Source organism: Mesoplodon bidens (genome assembly GCF_964165515.1).
Source record: "Mesoplodon bidens genome assembly, chromosome: 10".
NCBI lineage: Eukaryota > Metazoa > Chordata > Mammalia > Artiodactyla > Ziphiidae > Mesoplodon > Mesoplodon bidens.
Window position 1 is genome coordinate 33,745,646 of NC_138172.1, and position 21,825 is coordinate 33,767,470.

General features: G+C 42.0%; 1 protein-coding gene across 9 annotated transcripts in view; it reads left to right on the top strand.

Moving 5' to 3' along the window:
* The window catches only part of ERC2 (ELKS/RAB6-interacting/CAST family member 2), a 963,856-nt gene that overhangs the window by 746,602 nt on the left and 195,429 nt on the right, over positions 1–21,825 (top strand). For all 9 annotated transcript variants that reach the window (XR_014016968.1, XR_014016969.1, XR_014016970.1 and 6 more), the window contains one exon: positions 9,595–9,729. Coding sequence is in view for 6 of the 9 variants with exons in the window: in XM_081247675.1 (XP_081103801.1) it covers positions 9,595–9,729 (135 nt within the window). In the remaining 3 variants the exon portion in view is untranslated. The remainder of the gene's footprint in view (positions 1–9,594; positions 9,730–21,825) is intronic.

Below are 21,825 nucleotides of genomic sequence, written 5' to 3' on the forward strand. Positions count from 1 at the left end.
TGTTAGCATACGGTATTTGTTTTTCTTTTTCTGACTTACTTCATTCTGTATGACAGACTCTAGGTCCACCCACCTCACTACAAATAACTCAGTTTCATTTCTTTTTATGGTTCAGTAATATTCCATTGTATATATGTGCCACATCTTCTTTATCCATTCATCAGTTGATGGACACTGAGCTTGCTTCCATGTCCTGGCTATTGTAAATAGAGCTGCAGTGAACATTGTGGTACATGACTCTTTTTGAATTATGGTTTCCTCAGGGTATATGCCCAGTAGTGGGATTGCTGGGTCATATGGTAGTTCTGTTTTTAGTCTTTTAAGGAACCTCCTTACTGTTCTCCATAGTGGCTGTACCAATTTACATTCCCACCAACAGTGCAAGAGGGTTCCCTTTTCTCCACACCCTCTCCAGCATTTATTGTTTCTAGATTTTTTGATGATGGCCATTCTGACTGGTGTGAGGTGATACCTCATTGTAGGTTTGATTTGCATTTCTCTAATGATTAGTGATGTTGAGCATCCTTTCATGTGTTTGTTGGCAATCTGTATATCTTGCTTGGAGAAATGTCTCTTTCTGTCTTCTGTCCATTTTTGGATTGGGCTGTTTGTGTTTTTGATATTCAGCTGCATGAGCTACTTGTAAAATTTGGAGATTAATCCTTTGTCAGTTGCTTCATTTGCAAATATTTTCTCCCATTCTGAGGGTTGTCTTTTCATCTTGTTTATGGTTTCCTTTCAGCACAGTTTTAGAGTCTGAATTCTAATGTCTGCACACAGCCTTCTCGTTTTTCTTTCCTCCTTTTCTTTTTTTTTCTTCCTTTCTTCCTTCCTTCTTCCCTCCCTCCCTCCCTTCCTTCCTTTTTTCCCAGCCTCCCTTTTTTTCTTTCTTTTTCTTTTCTTTTTAGTTAAAAAATTGGGATTTGATTTTGAAGCTCACTTTCTAAAGAAACTCATAACAGACCATGCACAGAATATGTCCTTAGTTAGTAGGAGAGTCTGGGTTTTTTTTAAGAGACCCTCTATTGACTCTCTGAGTTGAAACAGTTTAGACTCAACATAAAATATGCCTTGTTTACCCAGGCTCTTCATGCTCTGCATACTGTTACAGTCCTTGAAGAGCTTGTCAGTGACAAGTAAGATAAATGAATGAAGAGGACTTTACAAGTGTTTAAAAGCTAAGTATAGCATGTGCTGTCCACTACTTAATTAAACAGACCTGCGCTAAACTAAGTAACTTTGTGGTGGAAACTTCTAGGCCCTTCCCTTTCTGCAAGACCCCCACCACCTCCAACAGTGCTCAGGATGTTAGAAATTTCTTGGTTGTCTGCAGTTGCTAATGTGTTAGCCTAGGTTTGAAACCATCGTATTGGTTAAAGCATTAAAAATTAGTGTGGATTGTGGATAATGACTTTTGAATTTATATTAGGGCTTGGTCAGCAATATGGACTCCCTTTGGGGCTCGATCAAGATTTTATAATGTGTCTGAGTTTCATCCTTTTCACAGAGAACTTTAAAAAAAAAAATGAGCTGCTTCTCTCACCAGCTCTGATTGGGGTCAATGTCCAGAGAGTCAGAGCCCATTTCCAACCCAATCTTAATTTTTATTATAAAGGGGTCAGTCTTTATGAATCTGAGCAGTAGGGTAGAGTGGTTACTTAGGAGGCTCTGGCATCATAATCCCAAATCTATCATTTGTATGATCTTGGGTAAGTTTCTTAGTCTTTCTCAGTTTCTTTCTTTCTTTCTAAATACTACCACTGCTATTATTTATTTTACTTTGACTTTCCCTTTTTACCCATGCATTACAAAGGCATTTTTCTCAAACTTATCCCACAATCTCAGCTCACAATATTGTAGCAAAGAAGGCAAATAGAGCTGTCATACTGGTAAGCCTCAGTTGCTTTATCTGTGAAGTGGGGATAATAGCAGCCTCTAGTAGGGCTGATAGTAAGGTCATATGCCTTTGAGTTGCTCTTGGTTCTATGGGCTTCTGCCCCTGTGATAGCAGCCATTAAAGATTTTGAATATGCCCCTCCCCAGAAGCCTACATCAGAGCATTGGTGTGACTGACTAGAAGAGATGACAACAGCAAAGTGCTGTGCTTGGCACACAGCAAGGGCTAGGAAAGCCTAGTTATTATTAACACTGGTATTCATGGGAGGCTCTGTCTCACAGTGCCAGCCTTCCTTCTGCTACTACTAAGGATACTAATCTCTACATCATTAGAAAAGTACATACATAGAACTCTTTCTCTATAAATAATTCTGCCCCCATGGGCTGCATTGGGTGATAGCAGAACAGAGGTGGTGATATTCTCAGCTATAATTGCTGCCCATAACCCTTTGGGGAATTCCTCAGGTTCCGAAGGTGACAGCAGGAAGTACTTTATCAGAATAATCTCCCTCCCTTGCTTTTAGAAGGGAAAAGAAAAGAAAAGAAAAGAAAAAATCCAAAAAAAGTGCAATAAGGAAGAAGAACAGATCAACATCTATTCATGTGGAGCTTGGTTCATGCTAAAACATTCTTTCCTCTCTTGCCCATTTTATAGATACAGGAACTGAGGCTCATGGGAAAGTCATTCAGTTTGAGTCACAGAATATTTGGCAGAATCAGTGTTAGTGCTAGGCCTCTGTTACTTGCCTAAGAAAGGTGAGAGATCTATCTCCCTAGGTAATGAGAAATCTCAGAGCTGTCCATGAAAAGGCCTGGTAGTCACAGAAATGTTAGTCCTGTGCAGATCTTAGACTTTTGCTGAGATTCCCACAAAAACAGACACAGAGACAGGGATGTGGTGCAGGTAGTTTATTTGGGAGGTGATCCCAAGAAGCATGGTGAGAAGTGATACAGGGAAGTGAAAGGCAGATAAAGATATATTAATGGGTAGTTAGTTTCCCAATGTAGTCAACCAGGGCTGCACCCTGCTGGGGACCTACTGAGAGATTCTGGAACACACCATAGTATGGTCCCACTAAGGGACTGGGGTGCTAGTTATTTATCCATCACCTCCCTCCCTCACAGATTGAGGGTTTTTCTAAGGGCATGAACTGCCCAACTCTTCTGTCTGCCCTGTTCCCTGGCAAAACCTGCCCCTGTGACCAGAGGAAGACCTCACGCAGAGAGAGGTGCAGGGGCTTGAGGTGGGAAGATAGCAGCACATCCAGGACTGCCCACTCAGTCTACAAGTGACCTCCAGGGTGGAACAAGAGGGTATGGGAGGGGCACTGACTTCCCTATAACAATTAAAAATAAAATAAAATAAGGGTACTTAATGAGTAGGTACAAAAATAGCAGCCAAACCGTCCATGGTGACTACTAATTTTCTGTCTATAAATAAGGACTAAGGGAAAATGGCTTCAGCAAAGTTGGGAGGGAGAGTCTCATCAATGTCCTGTTTGGCTGCAGATGGATGGCAGGAAGGACTGATGAGCTGAATGAGTCGGAAGAGGTCAGAGCAGTTTTCAAGGCAGGACTGATGCTGCAGCAGTAGATTGTGTAGATATTTGTAAACACATAGATGTCCAGAGCCTGGCCCAGTTCCCCAGAGCTGTCATAGTTTGACATGTGTGAGCATATGGCTATGGCTCTTCTTAACTTCTTTCCAAAATGCCCCAAGCTGATAAGTTCTGAGAAATAAGATAGGAATTATCATCTCAAATATTTTTCCTGCTCTCCCCACATCCAGTAAAGGAATGAGGAAAGCACCACCCTAACACACACACACACACACACACACACGCGCGCGCATGCACCATGTTTTGGGTTCCAGTTCCCCTCATTGACCTGTTTTTCCTCTCATGGTGATTAGAGAGTGAGTTTACCATGGAATCTCCCCAGTCCACTCTTCCTTATAGCCATGTCCACACCAACTTTCAAATCTTGGCTCAAGGGTCATCTGACCCATGGAGCCTTATTGATGTCACAGCCCTTAGCTAGAGAGGATTTCCCTTGCCTCCAGACACGCATGTAAACCAAGCCTTTCTCCTTGTTTTTCTTCTCATATTGTGTTATAGTCCATCCTCTAATTCCTCATATATTTATCTTTGCTTTGTTGCATGCATCTGGCCTGTGACCTTACCCTTCATACACTACCATAGGACTCTGGAGTCAGAAACCTGGGTTTAAGTCCTGTTCCTTTGCTCACTAGCTGAGTGATCATGGGCTTGGTTTCCTCATCTGTAAAAGACAGCTCATAAGAATAGCTATCTCAGGATTCAGTGAATGCATTCTGCTCAGACACTTATCCTGGCACATAATTGTTCTAGTCTTGATGGTTGCAGGAGTTTGGTAAGTGTTGAATGAATTTCTGTGCAATGTCCACAGTAGAAGGCATCCCTTCGGTGATTCTTACATACTCCCATAAGGTTCCCTAATGCAGCATATTCCCCTAATAGTTTCTTCACCCTCCTGCTTCATTTTGTCCTGCAAGAGTGACCCAAGCATTGGAACCCAGACCCCACTCAATTATGATTCATTGCCGTGTGGGCCTGGTGGATGTTCAGGAAATCCTTTCCCTTTTCACTGTTCAGTTGTTGTCTGGTTTTTTCATCTTTAACTCAGAGACAAGAACTGTTGACCTTGCTCTAACTTCACAGAAACATGACCAGTAGAAGAGTTCTGGACTATTTCGGATTTCACTGGCAGGAAGGAGGGAGAAAGAAAACCTGAGAGAAGAAAGTGTAATTGCTATTGTATGGTATTATCTCCATATCTCATAGCAACAAATCTTATTATATATTTTTTCTTATTTAAACCATAGTCATGAAGGTTTTATTGTTAACTTGATCCAGATGACTGATCAAAGTATAGTTCATTATTGCCACCTTGCTAAAATATTTTTAAAGGCAGTTTTAATGTTATACTTTTATAGCTACATATTGCTATTAAGCTATTGAGTCTGTTACTAGTCAATCAAGGATTTTCATTTTGTTTCAAGAGCTCCTTAGATAAACTCTTCAGAAATGTCAAGAGAGATGGAGTGTATGACACCTTTTCACAGATGGTGTTCATCAGGGATTTTAGTTAATGGATACAGTTTCAGTTTTCCATGGTTGACTTTGGGTGCTAATGGAAGTATTCTATTAAGATTCTTGCTCTTCCAAACGCTAGAGGATAGGCAGGAAATGAACCCCATAACACTCCCACACTCTTTATTCTTAATGATGTAAGTACCCAAAGACAGGGAATATTTCAGTAGGTCCATTTTATTCAAGAACAGAATATTTCTCAAACAAGAACAATTTGACTTTTGTAACAGCTCCGAGACTATACATTTATCCTGCTCCCTCACTCCCAAGAACAACAACAACCAAACCTAAATGCACAATAGGGAAGGTTAAACTATCACATGAAGAGATACATACTCACCTGGCTCATCATAGATGCTAATTGTGTATTTTTTCCTTTCATCTGTTCTGAAGTGGCCTGTTCATTCCTTCGTACATTTACACTTTTATTCCACACACATTTACTTGCTACTTATATACCAGACTCTGTGCTAGGTGGTGAGTCCAAGGGTAATTCACACCTAGTGCTTCCCTCAAGAGAATTTCAACCTAGTGACAGAGAAAGCCCAGAAAACACGTGACTACTTACCATTCATTGACATAAGTGCTATGATGGAAGTGGGTGGGGGTAGGTACAGAATTCTGGGAGAGGCAGTAGAGGGTCACTGAATCCCTTCTGAGGTGGACTTACGGAAAGTGGTTCTGGAGGTGATGGTGTTGAAGCTAAGACCAGAAGAACTAATGAGTATAACCCAGGTAAAGGGGGAGAGGATGAAAGGCATGACAGGACCAGAGATCAGCCTGTCCCAGGGCAGGGAGGGGAGGAGAGGCGGCCGAGAGGTGAACAGCAGTTACTTCACAAGAGCTTCATAAGCTACGGAGGAGATGGGGCTCTTTCCTGAGGGCAGTGGGGAGCTTCTGAGGAATCTAAAGCCAAGTAGTAACAGAGGTCTGATGTCACTCTTGACTACAGATTGTGTTCAATGCAAGGCAAGAGTGTAGCAGGAGAACTGTTAGGAACCTATTGCCCCAGAGAAATAAGGTGATGCCTGGAAGGAAGAGGAAGTAGAAAATGAAATCTGATGAGATTTGTCTCAGCAGTCATGACATAATACAGTAAAACCAATATAACACAGTTAGCCAAAGGCGAACGTGTCAGGTCAGCAGTTTGCTAAACTCTGAAAAGGAAATAAAAATGGGCTTCAGTGAATTACTAAATGAGGCCATGAGTTGCCAAGTGCAGAGCTGTGGAAAGCTATCTAGTTCCAACTCTATATTAGCTTTCCTGGGATTTCAGTTATGACTTCCCAGAGGATTTGCTGTCTAAGGCTTTGTGGTGGGCACCTTGTATATCTATCTGATGGCTACAGGGATGTGAACCATCACCTGGTAAACGTGTCTGGAAATATTTGAACGAATAGTATCCTTGTTCCAGTCCTTCTTAAAATTTTCTGCAGTTTTTCTTCCATCCACCTTTAGGGAACGTTATTCATAGCTTCCTATCCTTCTAGACCATACTTGGTGTGTTAGGAAACCAATATAATTGGGTGGAGATGAGGATAGGTAGTGTAGATGGAAAAAAATTTTTAAGAGATCCATTTCCAATTTGACAATTAAATGGGCAGGATTGGTCAGACTTTTCTACGGAAGGGAGAACTAGCAACCAGCCTGTAAGAAATTGGTCATAGTTTAGGGGACGTGCTACAAGCAAGATAAATAAAAATGGTCTAAAATATCAGGCTAAACTCTCATTTTTCATCTCCATTTCACACTCTCCTCTTCCAGCCCAGACTAATCAAAAGAAGCCTCTTCCGCTCACAATTGCTCTGTGTACATTTCCCCCAGATCTGGTATTCACATGAACAACGTGGTTTATTTATATTTCAGCACCAAATTGGAAAGATGACATCATTCATTTACAGTCTTTATCCCATGACATGCCTATTCTCCAACACCTCATTTCAACAGACACATTTAGGACTGCATATAGCATCTTGTTTAGCTTGTACATTCTTTTATGGGATACAGTTCAAAGGTAGGGAACTTTAAGCTTGTCGCTGGTAAGAAAATAATCTCATAAAATCACAGGAGCTTCCCCAAAGGATAAGGGCATTATGACGTTTACAATAGCAGAGTTATTATTTGTTCATTTAGGCTTCATCATTCATTCTTGGGCAAGTCCCTTCCTTCTTGACCATAGCAGATCTTACAGCTCCCTTCACACTTTCAGAATTCTATTAGAAGAAACAATTCCAGATTTATTAGTTCATGGGTTCAAAAGTATAGGCTCCTGACACTACTGGAATTTTAGGTGTAAAAGCTGAATTTCACAATCTCGTGTACAAGAGATTCCCGGATAGGGGAATCTCAGCACTTGGTTGGCAACAGCTCCACTGACCTGCTCTTTCTCACAAGATGTAACTTGTCCATTGGGTCTTCTGACACTTTAAGTGGACAAGTGAAGGATGGAAATGCTATCAGCTGCCAACGGTTGCCTGAGATTTTTAAATTAGATTTTTAGGTGGCTCTTTCCCTCTACTTCTATTGTTTTTATCCATACACACGCATGTTTTTACGTCCACTCTGGGGCCTTTCAAATACCGTGCACATTTTAAAAAAATGGAGTGAGTAAATCATGAGACATCCTCTGTCACACAGAATTGCGATGTGAGGTGTTTCCAAAACTTAACAGAACTGAAGCATTTATGAGAAAGCTATTTCTACCTGTTCGGCTGTTTGCCTTTTTTGCTAGCAACACGGCTAAGAGAAAAGCCTAGCGATTGAGAATTGGAAGGCCCGGAAAATCTCCATGTTCTATGTCAAGAAAGAGCCTCTGGGGGCTGAAATCTATGCCTTGATTTCCTAGCTATAAGTGAAGATAGTAATAATTCCTCCCAGGAAAGTTTTGAGGTTAAGTTAGATCATACATGAAAAATACTATAAGAATAGACTGCTAGGTCCAGAATTATTATCAGAGTATTATTTATATTACATAGTAAAATTCCAACTGGCTGGAGGCTCTGCCAACCTCTGACTTCCAGCTGTCTTAAAGTGCTGATGGCTTGGTGTCATGAGCCACCAGTGGTATTGTTATGGCAACTCATGAGATGTCCTCAACTCTTAGTGACCTTCCCTGGCTAAGGACAATCATGCAGCTCACCTCTAGAATGGCAGCATCCCTCAAAATTATGGCCCCTTCTTTCTTTCAGTCACTGGTTGCAACAGCATGCATAATGTTATCTACATCTACTTGGCCCTGTGTTAGATTCTGGAGAGAGGCAGATGAAAGAAACAGCCTCAAGTTTACTGACAAATGGACAGATAAATCAGTGGTTAGAGAGGGGTGGTAAGTAGGAGGCACACGTCACCTGCTCTCAAGGGTGGGGTCAGGAAAAGGCCAGACACAGACGTTAGAGGCAAGGGAGGGTGGCTGGGGGAGGTGTCACAGGCAAAGGAAACAACATGTATTAAGAAGGAGAAGTGTCTTCCAGTAAACAACAGCAACAATAATAGTAATAATAGCATGACTTTTATTTCAAGCCCATTATGTGCCAGATCCTGGACTGACTTGAAGTCCATCGTATCATTTTCTCCTTAGAACAACTGCAGGGAAGGGGGTACTCTTACTCCCATTTTGAAGTTGAGGAAATTGGGACACAGAAATAGTTAACTCTCAGGAGACCACGGAACCAGCAAAGAGGTGGAGCAACACTTGAACCCAGACGGCCTTATCTCCAAACCCACACTTGTAGTCTCTACATTTCCTGGCTTTCTGAGCTGGATATTTTTATCTGCCTTTTTCCATGGTCTTTAGGCAGTTTTCTAGATTCTGTGACCCTGTTAGGTCGATTGATCGTTGGTCTCTTTCTTGCCCTACATAATAAAACAATACAATTCTATGGCCCTTGGTGTTTAACTATGACACCTAGTTGTCTCATGTGACAAACATAACAGGGAGTAAAGCTCTTCTCCATCAACTTCGCTTTTTTTTGCTTAATTTCTTCAAAGAACAGTATCAGTTAAAATGTCCGTAGAGTGCCCTTTCCCTAGAAGTCATCATGGTAACAAACCATCCCCATCAGTATTTTTGCATTTGGCAGCTTTTAAGTGGATTTCTCTGCCTTGTTTTGCAAGGCCACTGTCTGTCTGTAGTTCTCTGTCTCCATCCAGGCCTTTTCCATCTTTTCATCCAGGGCTTCCCTCTCTTGCTTGCTCTAGAGTGTAGGATGTGACCACTGACAGTATGTGATTGCAGGCTTACTCCGGATCTCTGTGATCGCTTGATAACATAAAACGAAGCACTTTAGTATGTGTCCATTTATTGCCTTTTAAATCTCGTGGGGGAAGTACATTTATGTCTCTGAATGGAGATCCAGCAACATAGTGGCTTCAAGGATGTGACAAAACCTCTTTCACCAAAGCTCATGGCATGGTGCATTCTTTGTTAAGTTTCAATGTAACTAAAAATGAGAGTTGTTCCTAAAAAAGGAACAAAGGGAGCCCTATAGGTGCTGTAATTATGCCCTGAGTCTCTTTGGCTGGTCTTCTAGCTCCTGATGGACTCTTCCCTGGTTTTTGTTCTGTGCAGACCCAGAACAGAATGAAGCTGATGGCGGACAACTATGATGAGGACCACCACCACTACCACCACCACCACCATCACCACCACCACCGATCTCCTGGGAGGTCGCAACATTCCAATCACAGGCCCTCTCCTGACCAGGTCAGTTTCATTGCCGCTTACCTCCAAGACCCCTTTTACCCTTTGGATATTTTAAGATAAAATAAATAATCCTCAAGAAATAATAAACAGCATAAAGTGATACGTTCTTTGAACTGAAACTAATAGCTTTGGTATTTATTTCCATCACTCAAGGAATCTAAATGTTTTCCTTTCTCCTTCCTCTTTAAGGTTTTGTCTGTTCTTGTTTATGTTATGCATTTTCTTTCCTCCTCTCCTTTCTTCTTTCATAGATATGTAGTCTGTTGCTGGCTCAGTATCTAATGGTGGCTTACTTTGGAATGTCTCTTTCAGAGTTTTAAGAGAAAGCACTTTGTTTCTATGAGCTTGGCAACCAGGGAAGCCTTGAGTTTGGTGAGGACAGTCCTAGAAAATTCCTTAGTGATGCAAATTAAAAGTGGGGTAAAACAACATGAAAAGAAATCAGTTTTGCTTGCATTTTAGCCAGTGAAGTCAAGGGGTCCAGTTTATTTGATTTGGACTCTATATTCTCCCTTAACTAAGTAAAGAAGTGAAGAGATGGATTGACAAAAACACAGCCCTCCTGTGGTTTTCAACGATATTCACATTCACCCACCACATGCAAAAACTATTTATGTTTAGCATTAAAACTCTTGAAGGTAAATTTTGTGGAAATTATGAAATTAAATGCAAACTAGCAGGATAGTATAGTCAATATTGACAGTAATTCCTCCTTTATTGTACTATGACCTTTTTTTTAAAGTAGTTTAACGTATACAATAAATTTTAAGAGGGATGGTGTCATAGGTAATGGAATGGAATCATCTGGGTAAATGTGAATGCCTTTGTTCTATATTTCTAAATATGTGAGGGAAGGGTTTATTTGAATTACCTGTGGAAGGAGGGGTTTACCTGTTTGTTGGAGGAAGGGGTGCTTATTGTACTCCTAAAATTTTTTTTTCAGGTGGCTCTGTTTCCTTTTTACCTCATGTCACTCCATCCCATAGGAGAAGTTAAGATTCCAAGTCTCCAAGGTGTTTTCCCAGTAGTACAACTCCAGGGGGCACCACTTATATAGTACACAACATAAAATATACCCCCTGGAGCTGTGCAGTGAGGTAGCTCCAATCGGAGGGCTCCCCGCCCCCAGCTTGGCCCTATCCTTGTACTGGGAAACATTTGCCCTCGGAGACCTCAACCCTGGAGAAGATGTCCACACAGGACATCTTAGTTTCTGAAGCCAAGTGCAGAAAGGCACCAGTTTATGTCATTAGCTCTCAAAAATGGTTCTCAGTTTAGAGATAGCAAAATGGAGAGAGAGATTAATTTTATGTCATTATCTCATATGTCTGTGGTTTGGGTCTGATTTGGTTTTATTTATTCAGTTCTCATCCCTCACAACCACCACCACCTCCCCACACTCACCTGCCCCAGTATACCTGGCATCCTGCTAACTAATTCATTCTCACTCTTGATCCCTGCCCTTTGCTCCCTGACCTTCTGCCATGAGGTGTAAGTGTAAGGCTTTATTGGTGCTAGAAGGCCACCCTGGAATTGCCCCCAGAGAAACAGGAACAGAGAGCACTATAGGGATGGAAAGAAGGTTTGGAGGCAAATTGGGGAAGTGGTTTGCACAAGGACCTGCTGAGATAACCGTCTTGTTTCATCACGGAGACACATACACTAATGTGTCCTGCTAGAAACACGGCACCAGTTCAAATTTACCTTCCTTGTGAGTGATATTTTTTACAAAAGTTAGTCTCCGGATACCTTTCCAGAGATCTTTAATTATTAGACTAGAGTACTTGCCTGTTTGGTTGACCCTCTTAAGTTTGTCTACAGACACTAGAGGTTGTCATGGGGCAGAAATAATTGCTCAGGGGTGATGCTCTCCACAGAAGAATTAGCATTCCTTGAGGAACGTCTGACTAACATACTTGGTCAGGACCTCTGGTACACATTTCTCATTGGCACTGTTAGGAAGGTGGTGATGACCCTCCACTTTCACATTCTCCATCTCAGTAACTACTCTAAGCAAACCATGAACATAGAGGCAGAGAGCCTCATCCTCTTCTACAGATGAAAAATCCAGGCCCTGAGAGGAGGGGGTCCTCAACTGACTAGAGTCCTGCCGCTGGGTCTTTGCTCATTCAGCCAATACTTGGAGTACATGTTCCACGCCGGCCACTTTGCTGGGCTTGGGGAAGAGGATGATGGGTAATACCCCTGTATACAAGGGGTTTGCTGTCTGGTTTAGAGCAAAAGTCTGATGTCTCATTCAGTTCTGTTCAGGATCTTGTCAATCAGAACAAGACAGATAACAGGTAGTTATAACTTAATTAGAGGGCCCATGACTTAGGAACTGCAGTGGGGTTCACTGTGAAAGTGAAATACCCTTAAGCAGAAGGATAGCTTTGTGGTTTTAAACTGGAGTGAGCTAGGCTGTAAAGTTCCCTTGGTGTACTTTTTCAATCAGAGAAGGAGGCTTAAGTTAGGAGCCCTGGTAGGAATAGGTTGACTCCAGTGATGGAGATGGCAGGATCCCCTGGGCTGGTTGCCCTTTCTGACTGGGTATCCCAGGTGTTGGACAGTGATGCCTTCCCCTGTACGGGATTTTGAGATTCATATTCACCAACTCATCTATCAATATGTGCATTGTTATAAATCTAAGTAAGTCCCAGACTGTAACAGTTATTGAATGGCTGGGAAGTCTTTCCCAGATGATTGCAAAAGCTACACATAATTGTGTAAGTATATATACTAATATGTATGGAGTGGAACTACTTCTTTGGAGAAAGTGACAGCTTTATATCAGTATGTGACAACATTAGAGTCTGAATAATGGATTGATTTGGATGAGATTTAAACTAAACGCTCTTGATGTTAATTGAACTGACTTAAAGGGGAAAGGTCTCTTCCAGGGATTCCCGATTCCCTTCCCATGAGTCTTCCAGCCCTGACCTTCCTGTGGCCATGAGGCTGACCAACTATATCTTCTAGAAGAGGGGCTACAAAATGTTGACATTGCCTTTTGAGCTTTATTAAGAGGTCAGATACATGTGAAAATGAAGAAATATAAAAAATCAGCCACTTTTCTACTTTTCCAGAGAAACTCATTTTTCCTTAGGAAATTCAATTTAAGTATTGCCAGGTACTTGCAGAGTTAGATTCTTTTTTCCATTTCTTCCCTATCCCTCTCTCCTTTACTGTGATTTTGCTTTCTCGGGAGAAACTGAATCCAAGGGTTATAAGTCTAGACTGAGATTTCCCAAAGTAACGTTTGGAACATTAGTCCCATGAGGAAAGCCTTGAAATAAAGATTTGGTGGGCAAAGAATTTTGGGAAAGTGCTGTGTATTATAACACGATCTTGGAGAGTCTTGGTACAATTAACAGATCAAAGGATCTATAAAGCCTATAAGAAAGAAAGCTCTCCAATTTTATTTAACCCAGCATTTCCCAGATTTATTTGATCATGGAATCTTTTTTCTTCTTCTTCTTTTCTAGTAACATCTGTGCTCTGAGAAATACTGTTCTCAGAGTATCAGGTGAAGAAAGAGACTACCCAGTTTAAAACAGGGTTGATCCAGTTTCCACCAGTGTTTTTCACCAGAAGGTATAGTTTCGAGGCAAATTTTCCTTATGCTGTGCATAGCAGAAAATGAGAGTGTTCATTTCTTAGGATAACTTTTTTTCAGACTCTAACATCTGAGAATGAGTTATCCCACCAAAAAAATCAATAGATTGGAATTAAGGGAGCCATTACAAGAATGAAGACCCAGGAAAATGAGGATAATCATAAATACATGGCTCTTCAGAGATTGAAAATGAGTGTCATAAGGGGAAGAGAATATGGAGAATATGTAAGAGAAGTCAGTGGGGTGTGGCAGTCCAACACCCTAGACCCCCTACCCAAGAAAGGAACAGTTACTATTTGGTGGCCTATGACCTCCAGGATAGCCACAGTCATTGAATATGTTCAAGCAGAACATTCAGAGAAACACCAGTAATGCCTTAGGAAATCCTTCAAACCAAGAAGCGGGCACAGAGGCAGACAACAAATATTTCCCATGACACAAGCTACTGGTGAGCTTTGAGAAATAATTAAGACCAAAGAATAAATAGTACATGCTGGAGACTCATTAGTGATTTTATTTTATTGAAGTTACCGAGTCTGACTGATTTTAGCAAAGCTCAGTGGAAACGCAACTTCTCCTAAATGCCTTCTGTACCTGTCATTGTCACTCTCTGTCATTTTCTTTAAGTAGCATCTTTCCTTGTCTTACCATGATGCCAAGATTTTTTACTTATTTTTCTAGGCATTGCATGCTTTTCATAGTCATATTTCATTAATCTCCTTCCAGTGGCTCCCAGGTATGGACTAGTAACCCCATGGATAAGAAAAGTATGACATCAGGGTGAACACCACACTTCAGCCAACTCAAAATGCCAGGCTTGTTCAGACTGCCCTTTGGCTTCCAGGACTCACACTTCTGTCCTTGGGTCTTGAGTTGGATGTTGGGTCTTTAAGGACCTGGATCTTACTGCTTTTTTGTGTGCAAAATGCACCTCCATTTGGTAAAGCATCTGCCATTCTGATTCTAATTTGTGGGGGCCTAACTGGCAAAAACGTAAACATTCTTTTTGGACTGGAAACCCCAGAATATATGGCCATTTTCCAAGCTAGAACTTGCCTCTCCTCTCTCTCCCTCCTTCTTTGAAAGGAAATTCTCACTCACAGGGGTTGGAAAGATCAAGGCATTTTGACCACCTTGAAGACTTTCAGATCCCAATTGAAATTTAAATTTCACATTTTACTTATAGAAATCTTACTTCTAAAGGAGGGCTGCGGAGTCCAGGAGCATGGAGGCATAAGACTTATTAAATTGATTAAGGAAATTTGGGGCCATATCTTATGTCATATTCATACTCTTGGTTACATATTGCAAAGCACAGTCACACTTGTCTGGCCCACAGTAGGCACTTGATAAATGTCTGTTGAATGAGTTGTTCTCCTAATACCTTTGGGAAATAGGGCAGATGGGAGTATCCCCATTGTACAGATAAAGACACTGGAACTTAGAGAGGCTGTTAATTTTTCAGAGTCACACACCTGAAAACCAACAGGCCCAAGAGAAGGGCCTGAGTCTCTGAGTGCTGTACCCTGGAGGCAAACCTCCTTGGATGTCAGTATGGATATATTTATGCAACCACATGTATTAAATATGGTTGCATGGCTACAATATTGATTTCCTCTAGAATGCAAATGTGTGTTTTCCCTTTCCTGTCCAACTGTAGCAAATTTTATTTTGATTTATTTTCCAAATTTGAATTAAAATGTCATCCCATCAGTTCTCTTCCCATTTGCCCCAGCCTTCATCGACATTATTTCCATTCTTCTGTTTGTGACCATTCATTTCATTCTCCCCCATTTCCCCTTGCCCTTTTCCTCTTCTCTATTCCTGCTCTCACTCTGCCAGTGAAAATGTGACTTCTTACAACTCTCCCACTGCCCTAGAGTCACCAGAGTGAGATCCTCAAGGAGTAGAGAGCCTGGCACAGAGAAGGAGGGGAATTGCTCTAGGTTACGGCGGGCCCTTGGCAGTGGATTGCCAGGACCCACATTCTGCTGCTTACTTATTCATGAGCCTCTGTACACACAAGGCCTGGGACAGGTCAGGCCCCCAGAGCAGAGTAGAGGATGCTTCACTTGGCCCAGGGCTGCCATCAGATCAGCCAGGGATATTGGAGTACTTTCAGATAGTGACCTTATTGTGGCAGAAGCTGGGTTTTCTATTTTGCATCCTCAACTTTAGGGTGTCCACTCTGCTAATCTGTTCCTAGAAATTTGATTGCCCTAATCCTAAATATTACCCACTCCACTAGGCAATTTCCAGAATCTGCCTGCAGATGTAAATAGTGATCTTTGGTCCATTCTCTGGTGCTCCTGTTTACTGTGTGGTCCCAGCATGTGTTGGCTCTCAGCTGAAACATGAGTTTGTACCACTGGACACATTTCAGAGCACTGAATGTCCACTTTCATTTTCTGCTGAAAATTCCTGTAGAATTCTGCTTGAGACACATGTTATTTTCCCATGAGCCATCAAATAACTTGTTCACTAGAGAACCCAGACCTAGATTTGGCTTTCTTTTCAAACTAGTGGTCATGAGACAGATATACAGATCGTATTTTAAGATATAATGAAATTATCCCAGTGATTCTTGTCATGCTGACTGCACCTATGCTGTCTTCAAAGAGGCTGCATCGCTTGCTACGTTGGTTTTGAGATTTCTGGTCTCAAAACATGTCCCCTCTGCCCTTTTCTTTCAGGCAAAAAAGCCATAAGGTAGAGTTAGTTCTGAAAATAAAACAAGGTTCCTGCTCTCTCTCCTTCCCACCTCTGTCCATGCTGCATACTCCTGAGCTCCCAGATTGAATTAGTCAGTGTCCTGCAGAGCATTCGCATAGGAGGGGAACTTCCAGCCATCAGGTCCTCATGGAGGTGTGGCTGGAGGCAGGTGACATTTCCAAGCCCCATGTGTTTCTTGGCCCCAGATCTGTCTTGTAACCGCACCCACCCCCCTGCGTTTCTCTTCTTCCTCTTCCTCTTCCTCCCAGGGCCTTGAATTTTATGTTTGGTTAACAGGAGTTGGTGGAGTCTCACTGTTCACCCAGAGAAGGAATAGTCACAGCATTTCCTCCCTGGGCCCTGTTACTTCTCAGAAAGCCAACTCAAGGCCTTGGGATTCCCCACTTGCCCTCTTTGTGAAATGCTGGTTGGGATTCTGTGATTGATGCCCTGCTTTCCTTGCACTTTCACCAACAGATTAGCCAAAGTGCAGCCCTTTGAATTCTAACAAACAGACGAGGGGTTTAACTTGCTCCATTGCCCCCCAGAAGATGGATTCTGTATATGGAGTTGTTATTCCTAGCTTTTGCTTAGGGAAGGAAAAAAAAAGAATTTATTTTATGTTTTGAGGTTAAATGAATGTGGGATAAATGTATACATAGTGTCCTGTGTGTATATATGTATGTATAGCTATATGTCAGACGAACTGAGGACTTTTCCACATATGGAAGAATTTCTCAAGATCATGTTTAACTAGAAATTTCTCTCCCTAACTTCCCCTGAGTGCGTGTTTGAATATACATTGTATATACATATATGTATGTGTATGTAAATACATTTTCATGTTTCCTACATAGAAGAAAAATTAACTACCACGTATCAGAACTTGCTATAGTTTCAGAACAAACAAAAAAATTTTTGTTCCCCCTGACAGTAACCTAATAAGAAAAGTTACATGTCTTAGGGTTTTAATATCAGTTTCCCATCCAAGCTAGTATGTCTGAAGCTTGACTGAACAAGAGACGATAGAGGTTTTTTGCATTGCAAATCTAATTTCATGGACCACCTCTTGGAAGAAGCCTTTGGGTTTTGGCTTCAAGTAGGGATGAAGCCTTCAAATTCAAAAACCCATGAAGAAACCTCTTGTTGGGCTGATGTTTATTGGATGGGATAAGGGTTCAGAGATTTCAACTGTTCCCACTTTTGGACCAGTCCTCTGAGAATCGGAGTCAAAGATATCCTGGAATGCATTTTGAGTTAAGTCTTGTGAGCCACTTGCCTCTTTTCTTTTTGTAAACAATAAATTAATTTTCAAAAATCAAAATACAATTGACCTTTACCATTGTATCAATTTTAGTTATACAACATAATGATTTGATATATGATTATATTGTGAAATGATTACCAGAATAAGTTTAGTTAACATCCTTCAGCACACATAATTGCAATTTTTTTTTTCTTGTGCTCACTTGCCCCTTTTCTGATGCTCCTTTTATCACAAGTAGATTGGAAGATGCTGTATTTAAAACTCAACAGATTATTTTTTAAGTACATGAAGTAGAAAGATAGCTCAGATGTTATTTTTTTCTTTATCCCTCAAAGACCAACAAAAATCCCCAAAGCTACTAAAACACGAACCAGAGGAACATGTGATTTCTCACCATTGGGAAATAAAGGTGGCAGTTTATTTGTTTGCTTGTTTTTAAGAGCAGAAGCTCTGGAATGACCCTGTCATGGCTGTCTGTGAGGCCACAGGTAAGGAAGGAAATGAGGACAAGTGTTTGAACTGTTGAGGGAGGTATTTAACTGCTCCTTCCTCTCCTAGCAGTTACGTGCTCACCCAACCATTACAGCCACAGGAGAGGAAGGGGGGCAGGGCTGATACAGCCCTTAGGCAGCTGGCTTTGCAGATGAGCAGGTTATTGCCAAAGCTCTTTAATCTGGGTGTGATGTTAATTCCTTACATGTAAGCACATGAGGGCACGATTTGATAAACCCTGCCAGGTAGGGTCTTCATGTCTGGGAAAAAGGCAGAGCTGCTTAATGCATCAGGATCCTCCTCTTAGAAAAGGATTTTTCCTTAAAGGAGATTTGAGCCTATTGAAGATTTCAGCCTTACTCTGTTTTGGGTAGAGTTGTTTTTCTCCCCTTTCCCTGATTCCTCTTAGTTTTAAACCTTGTTTGCAGTATTAGGGTTTCATTAAGAGATTTGTTGCAGCATCTTTTGAGTCAGCAGGGGTTTTCAGACACAGTCTACCCTCCCCAGCTTGTAGACGTAACTCATCTTGGCAACATGGAAGCATTGATTCCTTTTCAACTTGCTGCTTTAATCCAGTCACATTAGTCTAAGAGGCAGCTCTTCAGCTCCCCCTTTGAAAGGGGGTGGCCAACCTTGAAAGGTCTGGAAGCAGGGAAATCCATTTTCTATTGCTAAACACCGATGCTTCTCCTTTTCTCTTGAACTGATGTAGTAAGGATCGCGTTGGTCTTCCATACCCCAGGCACTTGCAGCACTCAGGAGATAAGGAACCACAGAAAAGAGAACTGGAAACATCCTTTAAACATATACTGCACACACACAGATTCTGAAAACTACCTTATTTATGGAACAATAGCATTTTAAAAATCGTTTCGGCATCTATATATTAATGAACTGAATAAACCCTAGCTTTGAACAGCCCAGAGATGTTGAAATAACTAAGGATAGTTTAATACACTATCAGATCCTGTTTACATGCAGCCTTTTGCCTTTGGTCTTAGGGCGGTGTCAATAATTTGGTATAATAGTGACAAACTATCAAATGCTACCAACAGGGATGGTGTGCCCAGTTATATTTGTATATGTCTGTAATGTCTACAAGGTAGTTTAATTTACATTCTCCAGTTTAATTCACACAGCAACCCTATGAAGTGTCAGGGTCTTCTGATCCCGTTTTCTTTTTGAGGCAACTGAGGAAGTGAAAAGTCAAGAGGCTAGGGGATTTGGTTGCCCACTAGCCAGGAAACAGCAGAACCAGAATCTTGTTAAAAAACACAATTTTCACTGTTTAACAAAGCCAAGCGTTAATGAGTGATGGATGAGGGAGTGAAAATAAAGCCTGTCTCCACCCCACCCCTTTTTTATGGCTATCTGGCAGTGGCTCAGCTTTTAGCAGATGTTGACTTTGGGCTCCAAAAAAATATTGTTGGCCAAAGTACAGCCTTCCAGCATTTCCATCTTCAGCTGGGTATCTTGTATCTTTCAGCTGGGAGAACTGGCACCATGCACTAGAGATTGATTTGTTAGAATTACTTTTGCTTGAAGGAAATAGAAAACTAGTTTCTTCAAGTCACCCTATAATGATAGTCCCCAAAATTGAGAAAGTGCCTAAAGATGCCACATTAGAAGTGAAGGGGAATGCCCCACAAGCTTCTCTAATATTCTCCATGGCTTGGCAAAGAAGACTGAGATGGCTGCCTGCCTCAGGGGGTCCCTGGGAGGTGGACTTGCTGAAAACCCACCAGGCTGCACCGGCTTGCAGCCTCTGCCTCTCCCTTGAGAAACAACCCCATGTGTCTTTTAAAATATCTTTTTAAAAGATACCTTTTAAAAGATATCATTTTTAAAATGTCTTTTAAAATGGGATATCACCCATGATATGATGTTGCCCCTTAGCCAGTGCCATTCAGCTTTCTCCAACTCACGTTAGAAGAATAGATCAGGAGTGCCACTAGTACAATGAGAAGGGGACGGAACCATTCTGGGAAGAAACAAGTAAACGCGATCTTGGCAGCCCTAAGGAACTCTGGAATCCAGGCAGCCTTCTCTCTCAGTGGAGTGGAGTCATTCAGAAAAGCAAGGACCGATCCTTACATACTTACTCATTTGAAAATACATGTTAAATTCCCACATATGCTGTGAGGCAGTGTGAAGGGAGTGGAGGTGCTGCCTTTTCCCTCAGGGACCTTGAAATTTGCTGGGGTGCTGCTGATATGCCCTATCAGGGACAGCTGCTGTGTGCATGTGAGGTTCTCTTTCTTCCAAGAGCCAGAGAGACCCCACCTAAGTTGTACCATCCAGCTCCAACCAGGACCTTCAACAGCTTGCAAAAGGGCAGTGCAGAGTCCTAAGGACTTCAGAGCTGAGCTAAGCAGAACCATCAGATGTTTTCTGGGGCCAAAATGAGGCTTCTTTCTGTGGCTTCAAAGTTCACATGTCAGGACAGTGTACCTTTGTGGTCAGACAGACTGAAATTTGATCCCGGCTCCACAGCTCCTGGCCAGGTGTCCTTTAGCAAGCTACCTCATCTTTCTCCCTGAGCCTGCCTTTCCCTGTCTGCACAAAGAGCCTCCCCATAACTGTGTCTTGGTGAGACTTAGTGAAGAAACATGGAAAGCCATCACACTCTCTCTAACCTGGAGCTGATGCTAATACCCACTGGCTCATTTCTAGCCCAGGTCAGAAATAAATTAACATTTATATTTAAACAGAGCACAAAGCAGGTATCTGAATCTAGATAGGACTTTTCTATTCTCTGGGGGAACTTGTCTGCAAATGGGTCACACAGGCTGTAACAAATACAAATCATGTAAGAGTTTACAGCCATTCCTGACCTTATCACCTGAACAGAGACATCCATTTATGGGCTAAGCATTCTAGGAGGCAGGAGAGGTGGAAGACACAAATGGGAGGTTTCCAGAGGGAAGGTTTGGACTTGACCCTGGGAGAAAACACATTAGTGCCCTGACAAGGCTCGAGGCTTGAGGCTCAATACCCTTGTTTCCAGGCTCACGCCCACTGCTTTCCTTTACACATGCTTTCTTTTGCCAATTCTGGCCAAGCCTGCAGTTTGGAAATGCCAAGAGGAGCTGCTTTGCTTGAACCCGGGCACAGAGCACATCATAAATCCCGCGCTATGGTCCTGCTTTTGTGGCTTGCGTGGCCAAAGTTTGCAGAGTTCTGGGGCTTGAAGTTTGCAGAAAGTGTCAGAGAAGCCATAAACTGTGTTAGTAGGAGTAGGGGTGGGTCTGGTGACTGTCCACGCCACACCCTGTAAGTAACCAGGACAGTCTCCCTGCGTTTTCCACAAGGAGACCAGGTCGAACTTCCTGGCAGAGACAGCTGGCTGAATTCTTACAGAGGAAGTAGGCTGGTTTGAAAGTGATGCTTCCATAATTTCATTCTCATTTCCAGCTAGGACAAGTGTGACAGTAAGGTCCCCATTAGGAACCTAGTCCTTCGATTTTAGGGAAAAAGCCAGCTGTCAACTCAAAGAAAATTGCAGATGTTTTAAAAAAAAAAAAAATCCTGTGATGGGCCAGGGCTTGCCTGCTGGCTATATCTAATACTTCAAAATAAAGACCAATTAAAGGTTTACACTGGGCCGTTTATCATGTCATATTATGGAGTTCCTTCCCAGACCTTCTTTGCTGGGGCTAATAAATGTCCCCCACAATGGCAAGTCTCCTGTCTTGTCAGTGATGACTCAGTCACTTTGCCCTTAGATCTTGTCATCAGCATAGCCCCGTGAGCAGCCCATCTGGTGAAGGATTTTGTTTTATCTCAGTATTTGGAGAACCCTATTAAAACGCGGCATCTGGGACTGCAGGATTTCCATCATGGCTTCATATCATCTCTGGAGCCATAGATACATCCTGGGTTTGTTTGATAGTTAAACCTCCCCCCTCATCAATATCTGCTGTGTTTTGTGGTCACTATGCTCCGGGCTTCAGCCCACCTTGGATGTTCCATCCCCAGATGCTGTGGACAAAAGCAGGCAGATGACGGA